Consider the following 13,382-nt stretch of genomic DNA (forward strand, 5'->3'; position numbering starts at 1 on the left):
AGGACTGCAGGGTGCGCAAGCTGAGAGGAGACTGCGGAAGGTAGTTGCAGGCAGCTGCCCCAGGGGTCCTGTTTCAGGTGATAGCTAGAGCCCTTAGACACGTGTCCAGCTGGCCTCAGACACCATCCAGCCGGCCTTCACAGGAGGAACACTCACACGCCATTCGCCATTCAGCACTAATTACTTCGACATTAGCATAAAGACATAAGAATAATCAATGGTGTCAAAGCTGTCTCATCTCAGAGCTTCTCCTCAGGCTAGGTGCTCATTTGATTAGAGTAGAGTATCCAATACGCCAAGGTTGCAGGAATCCAGTCAGGGCACACACAAGAACGTTTCTCCTTCTCCCTTCCAAGCTCTCCAGAAAACATCAATTAAAAAAAAGAAGAAACTCCTCAACACTGTAAGGGAGGACGATGGGGAAGGTGGGGACAGGAGAAAGCAGTGCTGTTTTGGGGAGATGACTAACAGGCCATACAAGTAACATGCGGAACCGGAAGTCAATAATTAGTCGTCACACATGCCGTTTACACAAGTGCTGGTTATTTACGACAAAGTACCCTACTGACAGCCTCTTCCGAGACATTTCAAATCAGTCACTACGGCCTCCCCACGCCCGCCCGCCCAGCACACAGGCGCCCGCCTACCTCCTTCAGCAGCAGGATGGAACGCTCGATGTCCCCCAGGCTGGGCGGGGACAGTGCCGTGGCCAGCAGAGCTCTCGGCTCGCCCATGTCCAGCAACTTCACTTTCAGAATCGTGCTCCCTAATGGAGAGCGCTGAAAAGAACAGAACCTCCATGGAGACATAACGAGTAACTACATCCATTAACCTGGTCACACGAGCAGAGCTGCAGGGAGCAGGGAGCGGAGGAGGAGGGTGAGAACAGAACAGGTGAGAGAGACAGGATGGGCAGGAGCAGGAGGGGACGGGAGAACAAGAGGAGAGAGGGGGCCCTGGCCGGTTGGCTCAGCGGTAGAGCGTCGGCCTAGCGTGCGGAGGACCTGGGTTTGATTCCCGGCCAGGGCACACAGAAGAAGCGCCCATTTGCTTCTCCACCCCTCCGCCGCACTTTCCTCTCTGTCTCTCTCTTCCCCTCCCGCAGCCAAGGCTCCATTGGAGCAAAAGATGGCCCGGGCGCTGGGGATGGCTCTGTGGCCTCTGCCTCAGGCGCTAGAGTGGCTCTGGTCGCAACATGGCGACGCCCAGGATGGGCAGAGCATCGCCCCTGGTGGGCGTGCCGGGTGGATCCCGGTCGGGCGCATGCGGGAGTCTGTCTGACTGTCTCTCCCTGTTTCCAGCTTCAGAAAAATGAAAAAAAAAAAAAAAAATAGAGAAAAAAAAGAGGAGAGAGGGAACAGGAGTGGGGAGAGGGCCCCGGAAGAAGATGCAGACAGCAGTCTCGCAGCAACAAGGGAGGGCACAGAGCGGAGCTCGTCACAGCGGAGCATGTGAAGCCCACATGGCAGCAGGCGCTCAGTCAGTGAGCAGACACTGCGGCTGATAACCACGAGTCAGATAGTGAGTTTTCCGGAATCTAGATCAGTGGTCCCCAACCTTTTTTGGGCCACGGACCGGTTTAATGTCAGAAAATATTTTCACGAACTGGCCTTTAGGGTAGGACGGATAAATGTATCACGTGACTGAGACAAGCGTCAAGAGTGAGTCAGACGATGTAACAGAGGGAATCTGGTCCTTTTTAAAAATAAAACATCATTCAGACTTAAATATAAATAAAACAAAAATAATGTAAGTTATTTATTCTTTCTCTGTGGACCGGTACCAAAAGGCCCATGGACCGGTACTGGTCCGCAACCTGGGGGTTAGGGACCACTGATCTAGATGATAAACGCTTAAAATTACATCACTTAAGACTTTCTATAAGAAATGAACTTTGAGGCCTGGCCGGATAGAGCGCCGTCCCAGCACACCAAGGTCACAGGTTCCAGCCCCAGTCAGGGCACAGATGAGTGTACAACTAAGTGGAACAGTAAATTCATGCTTCTCTCTATATATATATATCACAAATCAATGGAAAAAAAATTTTTTTTTTCATTTTTTATTATTATTATTAAGTGGGAGGCAAGGAGGCAGAGAGACAGACTCCCACATGCACCCCAACCAGGATCCACCTGGCAAGCCCTCTATGGGGCAATGCTTTGCCCATCTGGGGCCACTGCTCCGTTGCTCAGCAACCAAGTTATTTTAGCGCCTGAGGCCATGGAGCCATCCTCAGCACCCCGGCCAACTCGCTCAAACCATTTGAGCCATGGCTAAAGGAGGGAAGGGGTAGGTGGGGAAGCAGATGAGCGCTTCTCCTGTGTGCTCTGACCAGGAATCAAACTTGGAACATCCACATGCTGGGCTGATGCTCTACCACTGAGACAGCTGGCCAGGGCTGGGAAAAAATTTTTTTAATGAACTTTGAAATTGACCCAAGCATATTACCAACATCTCCGGAATGACGTTGTCGGGGATGACACTGTCCCAGAATTCCCTGTGTATCAAGCGGTAACAGTAGCCTTTAGACACACGTCCAGCACGACCTTCACAGGAAAAACATTCAAAGTCCATTTAGTGTTAATTACTTCAATATTAGCATAAAAATATATTTAAGAATAATAATTAAATATTAAGAAAAACATCTGTTATCCACTAGAAGACTGGGACAATAGAACCTGAGAACACATTAGTGTTAGAAGTCATCTTTTTTTTTTTTAAACAGAGAGAGGGATAGATAGGGACAGATAGGAACAGAGATGAGAAGCATCAATCATTAGTTTTTCGTTGCGCATTGCGACACCTTAGTTGTTCATTGATTGCTTTCTCATATGTGCCTTGACCGTGGGCCTTCAGCAGACTGAGTAACCCCTTGCTCGAGCCAGAGACCTTGGGTCCAAGCTGGTGTGCTTTGCTCAACCAGATGAGCCCACGCTCAAGCTGGCAACCTCGGGGTCTCGAACATAGGTCCTCGGCATTCCAGTCCAACACTCTATCCACTGTGCTACCACCTGGTCAGGCCAGAAGTCATCTTTACATACAGACTAAGTGCTGGCTTCTTGGTGACCCACAAGAATAAACCCAGCATATATTTCCAGAGGAAGCAATCTTGGCCCCAACACACAGTGGAAATCAACACATCTTGAACATCACACATTTCCTGCCAGGGCACAGTTCATACTAGAGAAAATATAGGTCACCGAGAGTAACGCGCTGTGCATCTCCCAGGAAATGGCTGCGCCACCAGGCGTCCCAGGAGGCAGTGACCATGGCCTTCTGCCCTAGAACCCCCTCAAAGGCAAGACGCGGCTGCATAGTAAACGAGATCACATACACAGAGCCCAGGCCAGGCCTGGGGAGACCACCACAGAACAGCTATTCTCTTGAGATGTGTGGCCTGTGGAGTTAAAACTCATTTATCCCAAAACATAATAAAATCCCCCAAGAGAGAGGGGAGAGTGGGGAGACATACTAAATACCCAGCACTTCCCACAATGAGGCAGCAGCTAGCAGGTGCTCCCCGTCCCCACGTGTGTAGTCAGGAGGAAGGTGGGGAGTCTGTGCTCCTGCCCCCCTGCGCCCCAACCCTGTCCCAGTAGCTCCCCCAATCAGGAGGTTGGGTAGAGAGTGCAGACTTCCACGACCACCATCACTCTCACCCTCACCCCCGCCTTACCTGCGAATGACGAGATTGTCTGAGAGGAAATCCCACGGTAATGACAAAAAACAAAAACAAAAAAACTCCTAGAACTGATTAGTGAGTTCAGCAAAGTCACAGGACACAAGACCAGCACACTAAATTAATCACGACTCTATGTAGAAGTGAACACGAGGAACAAAAGTAAAATGCAATGCCATGAACAGTCACTCCAGATGAAAGTCAGTGCTCAGGAGAGGATCTAACACAGCAGGCACAGGACCCTGTGCTGAAGAGCGCCGTGCTCAGGAGACGTCAGCAGGACTGAAGTGTGCAGACACGTGCTCAGGGCCTTAACACTCGACACACTCCTGCTCCCCCAGCCTGTCTGCAGCATGCGTCTTCTCCAAAGGCCCAGGGCAGTGGCGAACACACTCGGAAACAAGGAGCAAACCGGGAGGAATGGGCGTGCTCCGTGTTCAGACTGACCACAGAGTCAGCAGGCCCCGTCTGAGCAGACGGAAAGACGCATACTAACAGGACACGCAGAACCCAGAAAGAGAGCTACACGCTCACCCAGGGACACCACCACGTGCTGAAGCCATTCAGGGGAAGGGGGACCGTGGGGCTGGAACTAGACATCCACTGGTGAAGAAATGGACCTCGGCCCAAAGCTTGCCTTGTACAACCACCAATTCCAGGGACCATGGACTCGGTGCAAACGCAGACCTACGGTGCTTCCAGAGCTGAGCGCAGGCGGCAGCGCTCTGCAGTCTAGGACGAAGCAAAAGGCACTTAAACACCACACCAGATGCACGGTCCCAAAGAGGAAGAGCTGGTAAACCAGATCTCATCAAAATGTCAACCATTTCCTATGAGAGCCGGTTGTGGGGATGAAGAGACAACACAGCTCAAGGTGGAGAGCCACCTGTGTGTCACAGTGCAGCACAGGCCGCGTGCAGTCGTGAGAGCTCTGAGCTCAACAGGAAACACACAAAGAGCCTGGCCAGGCAGGGGACGTGGGTGACAAGTAACACAGGAAAACGTTTCACCTCCTCAGCCATCAAGCCCAGGCAGCCTGGACGCACAGAGCAGCATCCTGACGTGCTCTGCGGAAGGCTAACGTGACACGAACAGTGACAACACACGCTGGCGAGGCTGGAGGAAACGGGCTCACACAGCGGGAAGAACAGAAACGGCACGCCCCTCGCACGTCACTGGGGCCGTGCTCACACACCGAGCAGCCTCACTCGTGACCCAGCAAGTCCACTCCTGGGCTGGGATCCCAGAGCAATGAAGCCACGTCCGCGCAAAACACCCTGACGCATGGCAGCTGTGCTTGTGTCGCCAGGCACTGAAAACCACCCACAGGCCCTCATCCTGCTCGATTCAGCAGTGAGAAGGAATGAACAGCTGACACGTGTAGCAGCTCAGATGGAGCTTAGAGATTATTATGGGGATAAATAACACCAGTCTCCAAAGCTCACATCCTGTGTGACCCTGAGAGCCCAAAACCACAGATCCAAAGAACAGCTCCATGGCTGGCAGAAGGCAGAGGGCAGTGGACGCTGTGTGGCTGGGCGGCACGTGGAGGCCCTTCTGGGCATGGACCATCCTGGGTTGTGGTGAGGACAGGAATGCACATAGCACTGAGCTGCACAGAAACACACGTGGGCCGGCGTGTAAAACTGGCCCTGAGCAGCCAGTGCATGGAAACTAACCCCAGAAAGACCAACACTTGAGAGCGGCCAAAGGAAGGGTGACCAACACTAACAAAGCGATCCATGTGGCTCCTGACCCTATGCAGCAGACATCTACAGATGCACTGGGAAAAAGGACAGCATGGGAGATGATGGTGCTGTCCACTATGTATGCAGAGACTGTCACCTAGTTCAAAGGACAGACAAGGGTCACAGGTTTAAGTAAGGAGGAGTCTGACAATAGATGTTGCTTAAATCTTAAAACTGGCTCCAATAAAGGAAGCACCTAAATAAGAGTAAAAACACAGAAAATTCCATCCTAAGAGGACACCTGACTGAGTGTGGGGACACGCTTACCTTTCCTCTGATTACAGCTGGTTTTCGAGGCCCAGTTCAAGCGCAGACTCTGATAATTGGTGTCTTCATCACAGACCAAAGTTCTAGTCAAACAAAAGTCTATAACTGTCATTTAAAAAAGGAATGTAAGCACAATGCTGACAAGAAACAAGTGTAGTAATCAGTGCACACCGATAAAACAAGGGGACCCAGGAGGCTCTAGAGAAGCGTGGCCAGCCGGGTGGCGTGGTCACGGTCTTCCCGCTGAGGACCGGGAGTCTCTGGGCATAAGGGAGAGGTCCCATGGGCCCAATGTGTCACAGGATGAGCCCATCAGGGCTGCACCCGAGAGCCCACAGCCCATGAGGCGCAGGGCAGGGCACAGGAGCGGCCAGTGCTGGCTGCCAGTTTAGAAGCCACGGCTGGGGGAGGGGTTGGGGCCAAGTTGCTCGGCCTCTCTCTGCTTTGGTGTCCCCATCTGTAAACCTGGTGACAAGCTCCTGCACTCTTCCTGGACAGACCCTCCGTCCCGGCCACAGAAAGTGCCGTCCCTGCAGCGGGGCCCTGGGGGCTCTCCTGCACCCTTGCCCTCCGGCCTGAGCAGCCTCGGGCCCTTCTCCAGAACAGACTCCTCGCCGATGCCCAGCAGCCCACAGCTACAGCGTCTCCTGCCACAGCTCCCTCCCAGCGCACGCACGGCACAACCAGACACCCCCTATTCCACGCCAGCATCCCTGACAGGTCTGTCCATGTGGCCACCTGCGGCCTGGCCCTCTCTGGCGCCCCGGCGGAGCACAGTTACCCAGCCCACGGGGTTGGTCTGTCCTAGCCCTTCACATCCTGCTCGCCCATCTGGCTCAGCGCAGCCCTGCTCAGTGACAGTGGGCCCCCCACACCGCACCAGAACCAAAGCGGCCAGAAGGCTGCCTGCCCCTTCACCCCCTGGTCACCAGCCTTGAGTGGCCCTCAGAGAGACTCCCCTAGGCCACTCCCTGTCCATCTCTTTAGGGACCCATTTGATGACTTCTCCTCAAACCTCTGATGCCTTCCCCTCCTCACTCTCAGCTGAGACCATGCTCTCGAAGAAGCAGAGGCCATCAGCACTGCTCTCGCCCTCCCATCCTCACCCGCCGGCCTCCCCCACGACCCGGGGCACACCCCGTGCCCTCCATCGCAGCCTTGTCCCCTTCACAGCCAGTGGCTCTCCTCCATGCAGACTCCCATCACCCAGCAACAAAAAGTGCTGGGTCCCCTGCCATTAAATAGGTCTCTCTGGTCCACTGTCCTCGGCCTCTGCCCCATCTCTCTGTTCCCCTTACAGCCAAGTGTCCAAGCACGCTGGCTGCCTGGCTTCCGTCTCCGTCCTCTCCCTGCCCCTCCACGAACAGGTCCCGAGCAGGTTCTCCCTCCACCAAAACTGCACAGGAAGGTCACCAACAACGGCCACGTGGCTACACCCCTCTACCCATCTCAGTCATCAGTACTGACCTGTCATCAGCAGGACGCACCTGCCCACTGACCTCCTGAAAGGCTTCCAGGTGTCCAGGCCCCACTGGCTGCCCCGAGCAGCTCCTCGTTCCCTGCCCCCCACCCCGGTGTCCAGACTCACACGGCCACTGCTTCCTCCACGTCCAACTGCAGGCCCCTTCTTGTCCTGCTGCACCCGGCCCTCCAACCTCCACCCTGTTCTGAGGCCACGGTGCCAAGAGTCACCCTCGAGTCCCTCACAAGCCTGTCAGACCCTCCACAGACAGTGACCCTTGAGGCCCTCACAAGCCTGTCAGACCCTCCACAGACAGTGACCCTCGAGTCCCTCACAAGCCTGTGTCAGACCCTCTGCAGAGCCTTCAGAATCCACCCAAAACTGGCTGCATCTTGTCTCCCACTGTGCCTGTGATCCCACCCAGCCGGGGCGGGGGGGGCTCACGTCTCTCTTCTCTCCTGTGCTGTGAGGTCTCACCCCAAGTGGCTGTGATAAAGGAGTAGTTACATCACTCTTAGTCTCTGAACTCTCCAATGGGACAGTCCTCCATCTCGCACAGTAAAGGCCAAAGGTTTTTATTTTTTTAGATTATTCAGCAGAACTGAAACACGTGTTGATCTCTAGTCCTAACATTGCCTCCCACCTCCTTCTCAGGCACCTCAACTGACCGTGTCTGCGTTTGTCTCACTCACTGCCTCTCTTCCCGGCTCCACCGGAACGTCTCCCGAGGGCACGGCTCGTGCTCAAGTCTCCTGCTCACGGCTCTTCCCCAGCACCCGGGCCACTCAGTACCAGGACAACCCATCGCCCCTTGTCTGTCTGTCCCAGCCACACCACCTTCCTGCAGCTCCTCAGACTGGTCCCTGTGCCAGAACCACACCTTTCCACGTCCTGCAAGCAAGTCCTTTCCAACGTCACCTCGTCAGAGACCTGTTCCCACAATTCTGGGCAAATACGCTACAGGTACTGCAGCTTACGTCAGAGGAAAACAGACAAATATCTTACCGTACTTGACATCTGGAACTGTGACAGAACTCTCTGCAATGTTGGTGGACAGAATAATCTATCAAACATCAAAAAAAGAATCTGACGTTCTTACTACACATGGGAATCAATAGGCTAAGTTAAAAAACAAAACTCAAACTCAAAAATTATTTAAGAGCTTCTTCAGGTAAATACTGGACTAAAATTTTGAAGTTTGTCATTTTGTATTGTATCCATGTCACAACTAATCAAGGGTCCTGGTGGGGGTGGGGAGGAGAAGTCAGTGTAGCTCAACCTCAACAGGCAAGCCTGCCCTGAACCCCAGCTCTGCTCCACAGTGTGGGACCTCAGGCCAGTGACTTACCTGGTTCTTCTCCTATGTACAATGGAGATGATGACACCTACCCTCACAGAGCTTCTGTGACGATCACAGAGGTAATAAATGTGAATGCTTAGACCTGCGCCTGGCCTGAGCCCAGTGCTCAGTAAGCAGCAGCTCCTGACCGTGGTGTGAGCATCCTTTATTGCACGCTCACCTGTGTCAGGCACTGAGGTGCCATGATGTAAGCACAAGCATAAATCACTGTAATGCACCTTTCTGACAGCAAATATCATTGACTCAGCCTTCCCACGATAAAGTGGAGTCTTAGAGACGTGACCTGCTCGGAGTCACCCAGCACGTGTGAGAGCCCCCATCACCTGTGATAAAGTGGAGTCTTAGAGACGTGACCTGCTCGGAGTCACCCCGCACGTGTGGGAGCCCCCATCACCTGTGATAAAGTGGAGTCTTAGAGACGTGACCTGCTCGGAGTCACCCCGCACGTGTGGGAGCCCCCATCACCTGTGATAAAGTGGAGTCTTAGAGACCTGACCTGCTCGGAGTCACCCCGCACGTGTGGGAGCCCCCATCACCTGTGATAAAGTGGAGTCTTAGAGACCTGACCTGCTCGGAGTCACCCCGCACGTGTGGGAGCCCCCATCACCTGTGATAAAGTGGAGTCTTAGAGACCTGACCTGCTCGGAGTCACCCAGCACGTGTGAGAGCCCCCATCACCTGTCCAGGCCCACACACTCCACACCCTGCACCTCAGTGCTGCCCCACCTCCTCCCCGGGGGTCACTCGCGGGAGTCCCAGAATAACCCAGGGGCAGAAGGGGCAACCAGGCTGGAACCCGAGGGAGGGCAACGGCTGGAGCAGTGGGGGTCGCCAGCAGGTCTCAGCTGCCCCGGAGGCTCAGAACACCCCTGGAACCCAGGGAGCCCCACCCCGTAAGCCACTCCAGAGGGCTATGGTGAGACCACCCTGTCGTCCCTGCATACCCTGAGAAGCCCTCCTAAGCCAGAACTACAGAGGAGCAATCTCACCGGTCTCCAGAGCAGCGCAGGGACACCAGGGCAGTCCCGCACTTTGAAAAATGTCAACAGAAACTAAAACTCTAGCAAACTGACTTAGAAGATCAGTGACAATCGTAAATCAGCCCTGGAGCCTCAGGCCGGCACCAGCTCTGGTGGCTGACTCTGCCACAGCACACCGGCACAGGGGCTGGGCCGCCAGCACCCTCGCCCGCAGGGGGCCCTCGCCCACAGAGGCACCCACATCCCCTACCTTCCTGTACCCAGGCACTGGGCTCAGAAACACATTGTTCTGCTCCTCCAGAGTCACGCTTGAGTGCAGGGGATACACCTGCAGCCTAAGAAACAGAGGATGGAATACAGCATCCATGAGGCACAGGTACACATGAGGACATACAAAATGAACAACTGTTCATTGCAATGATTAAAATTATCTAAGGCAGAAACAATACAGCTGCTTACAAGTAAGAACTCAGCAGCACCATTTAAACACACCTTTTCTGAATCATGTTGGTGAGAAGTTCGTGCATATAGTTTATTTCACTCAGACCTAGGAAAGAAGAAAAGGGGAGGGAAAGAGAAAGACTTGTATTTATTGCTGAAAACCAACCTTGCAATGACAGTGACATCTTTTTCAAAGCAGGCCCTGCCAGCTCATTTCACTCCCTTCTTTACCCTCTTGGCCTAAGCATAGCAGGATGAGAAGGGAAACCAGATGGCGGCACTGGCGGCCAGACACCCTAAGGGGTGAGAAAACAAGGTTCTTCCCATGTGTCCCATCTACAGCGGCGGCTGCCTGGGCATGCTGGCCCTGTGAGCAGCTTCTCTTTCTGTTTTCTCCCACTGGTTTTCCTGATTTCCTCCAAGCATGAAAAATTTTACAACCAAAAAATACTTTTAAAGTATTAGCTATTATTACTATAAAATATTATTACTATTAAATATTTAAAAAGAAGAGAGACAGGATGCCACATGACAATGGAGACACAGCCAGAGGTGACGCAGCCCCAAGCCAAGGACGAGGACCAGCAAAACCGAAGTTCACACTTGCTCACGATCTCAGGGTCTAGAAAGAATAAGCCCACACAGAGAAGTCTCTTCTTCATAACAGGTGCCAGACAACACACGGAGCCCATCCAGGCACTGCAACTCCAAGTCATGAAGGCGGGCACTCACCTGGCAGGAACACCAACACACTGCTCCGCTCCCACACGCACTGGGCCCCCGAGCCGGTCTTGTTCCTGTTCAAGACGTGAGGCACACACACAGTCACTAGGGCCAAGGCAGCCGCTGCTGCTCCAGAGTCCTCGTGCTGCAGCTTCCGGTCTTAACAGCTCGTATGACCATACAATGTAACTCCTTTCTCTTAGGTCAGGAAACGCAGAGTCCCAAGGATAAGGCCCAAGGCCCCAAACTCAGAAGGACTCTAAGCCTCTTGATTCCAATTATTTTCTCCTATAGAAACTATCTGTAAAAGTTTTCCTTGGTGAGTAGTAAGACACCCAAAACCATGTTAACACAATAAAATAAATCTTTTTTCTATTTTTCCTTGAAATTTAGTTATTATGCTCCAGAAACTCAAATACAAAACATTTAACATACATGTGGTAGACTATAAGTGGCAAAAAGCCTCTGTAAATTCGAGGCTTAGCAAAAGGCTAACTTCTCCCCCGCCCCCACCTCCATATTGGCTAGGAAGCTGAGTATTTGCACTCATCCCATAGCCCCAATTCACTTCCTTGCTTAAGTTGCTGGAAGCAATTTACATGCTCTTCCTCTCACCCTTTGTTCAGATGTTGTTGATTTCACCTATGCATAGTGGAGGAATTTCTGTTTATTCCTTAAGAGAGTTCCTGTTTTTGCCTCAGATGTGTGACTTTGTATCAAAGATTTCCTTATTTGCATATGGCTATATAATAAAGCAAACTGGGGGCTATTGCACTCTCAGATATTGTCATCAGCATTGAGGAGGACTCCCGATCCCATCCTTTTTTCTCAGTGAGTCTATTTTTTTAGTTCCACACCGTTCTCCCTCAGAACCCAGAATTATTAGCCGCGTTGGTCTGCGGCACACTCTAAGGAGTCCAGACTGTTAGGAAGCACTTTTGCAGAAACAAGATCTCAGCATGTCCACTCACCGCCCCACCCCCATGCCTGTCAGCATTTTACTTTGTGGGAAATGAAAACCTTCTCTTGCAAACCTGGCAGACACCTGAGGCAAAATCCAATTATTTGAAAAGATCAACAAAACTGACCCCCAGTCTACTGCTGAGAAAGGATACCTTGTGCCCAAAGCAAGAGAACACCAGGTATCAAACGACACAGGAGCCAGCTTTCAAAGCCCCCCCCCCCAGGGCCTAATTTTGGACAATTAATCATCAAAATAAAAAACTGGCGGCCCTGGCCAGTTGGCTCAGTAGTAGAGTGTCAGCCCTGCATGTGGAAGTCTCAGGTTTAATACCCGGTGAGGGCACACAGGAGAAGCGCCCATCTGCTTCTCCACCCTCCCTCTCCCCTTTCTCTCTCTCTTCCCTTCCCACAACCAGTGGCTCGATTGGTTCAAGAGCCGGCCTCAGGTACTGAGGATAGCTCGGCTGATTCCAGCATCGGCCCGAGACAGGAGTTGCTGGGTGGATCCCGGTCAGGGCACATGCAGGAGTCTGTCTCACTATCTCCCCTCCTCTCACTTAAAAAATAAAAATAAATAAAAATAAATTAATGAAAACTCAGAGTTTTAAAACAGAGCTAAACTAGTCACCTGCACAGAGTTGGAGGAGTGACTGGAGTAAGGTCCCTTGTCCTAGGAGTTTCCAGAAGGACGTAATCTGTCTACCTTTCACAACTGGTGACAGCAAAAGGAACAGACAGATGTGTGTGCCTCCATAGCCCATGGGGATGGAACCCCAGCCACGGGAGGTGAGAGCCACATGCTCATCATCCACTGCTCTGATGTACAGACTGTACGTGTGAGCTGAGAAAAGTTTCAGAATACAGCATTCTGTTGTAAAAACTACAGACTCTGACCACCACTTACAACCTAAAATTGTTTCTAAGGGAAATGTGTTCCCGGTTCCAACAGGACAGCTGAGTGAGTGCACGTCTGAACAAGGAGACTCGGGTCAGGAATCGACCTTTGTAAGAGATGGAAACAACGGAGAGAAGCACTGTCTCCAGTCTGTCCTCGCGAATGCGAGAAACAGCCCGCTGCAGGTCTGGAAAACTGTTTACAGGCTGTGGCTCTAGCTTTCAAAACGGTCAGTCCTAAAACTTTACTTGGCATGGTCTTAAATACTTTAAGATGGAAATATACAGTGAAAAATTTGCAAGATGTTTTTTTTAAAGATTTTTTTTTTTTTTTTTTTTTTTTTTTACAGGAACAGAGAGAGATGAGAAGCATCAATCCTCAGTTTTTCATTGTGGCACTTTAGTTGCTTATTGATTGCTTTCTCATATGTGCCTTGACTGTGGGGCTACAGCAGACTGAGTCACCCCTTGCCCAAGCCAGTGACCTTGGGTCCAAGCTGGTGAGCTTTTTTTTTGCTCAAGCCAGATGAGCCTGCACTCAAACTTGCAACCTCAGGGTCTCGAACCTGGGTCCTTCCACATCTCAGTCCGATGCTCTATCCACTGTGCCACTGCCTGGTCAGGCTGATTGATTTTTTTAGAGAGAAAAATGTGGTAGGAGGAAGTATCAACTCAGAGTAGTTGCTTCCTATGTGTGCTTTGATGGGGCAAGCCTGGGGTTTCGAACCGGCAACCTCAGCACTCCACGTCGACACTCTATCCACTGTGCCACCACAGGGCAGATGAAAGTTACTAACTTTATTTTTAAATGTATAGAGTAACTACTGGAGAAAGTCTCAACAGGTAACTCCTAACATTATAAAAA

The 13,382-nt window shown here is 52.0% G+C and overlaps 1 protein-coding gene across 1 annotated transcript in view; it reads right to left on the reverse strand.

Annotated features, from left to right (window-relative positions):
* The window catches only part of TDRD9 (tudor domain containing 9), a 66,582-nt gene that overhangs the window by 37,509 nt on the left and 15,691 nt on the right, over window positions 1–13,382 (reverse strand). Inside the window, exons 8-14 of the mRNA XM_066342046.1 lie at window positions 10,670–10,734; window positions 9,989–10,043; window positions 9,747–9,831; window positions 8,162–8,219; window positions 5,695–5,799; window positions 2,449–2,546; window positions 648–779 (exon numbers count right to left, since the gene is read on the reverse strand). Of these exons, the coding sequence (XP_066198143.1) occupies window positions 648–779; window positions 2,449–2,546; window positions 5,695–5,799; window positions 8,162–8,219; window positions 9,747–9,831; window positions 9,989–10,043; window positions 10,670–10,734 (598 nt within the window). The remainder of the gene's footprint in view (window positions 1–647; window positions 780–2,448; window positions 2,547–5,694; window positions 5,800–8,161; window positions 8,220–9,746; window positions 9,832–9,988; window positions 10,044–10,669; window positions 10,735–13,382) is intronic.

This window comes from Saccopteryx leptura, chromosome 6 (assembly GCF_036850995.1).
Source record: "Saccopteryx leptura isolate mSacLep1 chromosome 6, mSacLep1_pri_phased_curated, whole genome shotgun sequence".
Lineage (NCBI taxonomy): Eukaryota > Metazoa > Chordata > Mammalia > Chiroptera > Emballonuridae > Saccopteryx > Saccopteryx leptura.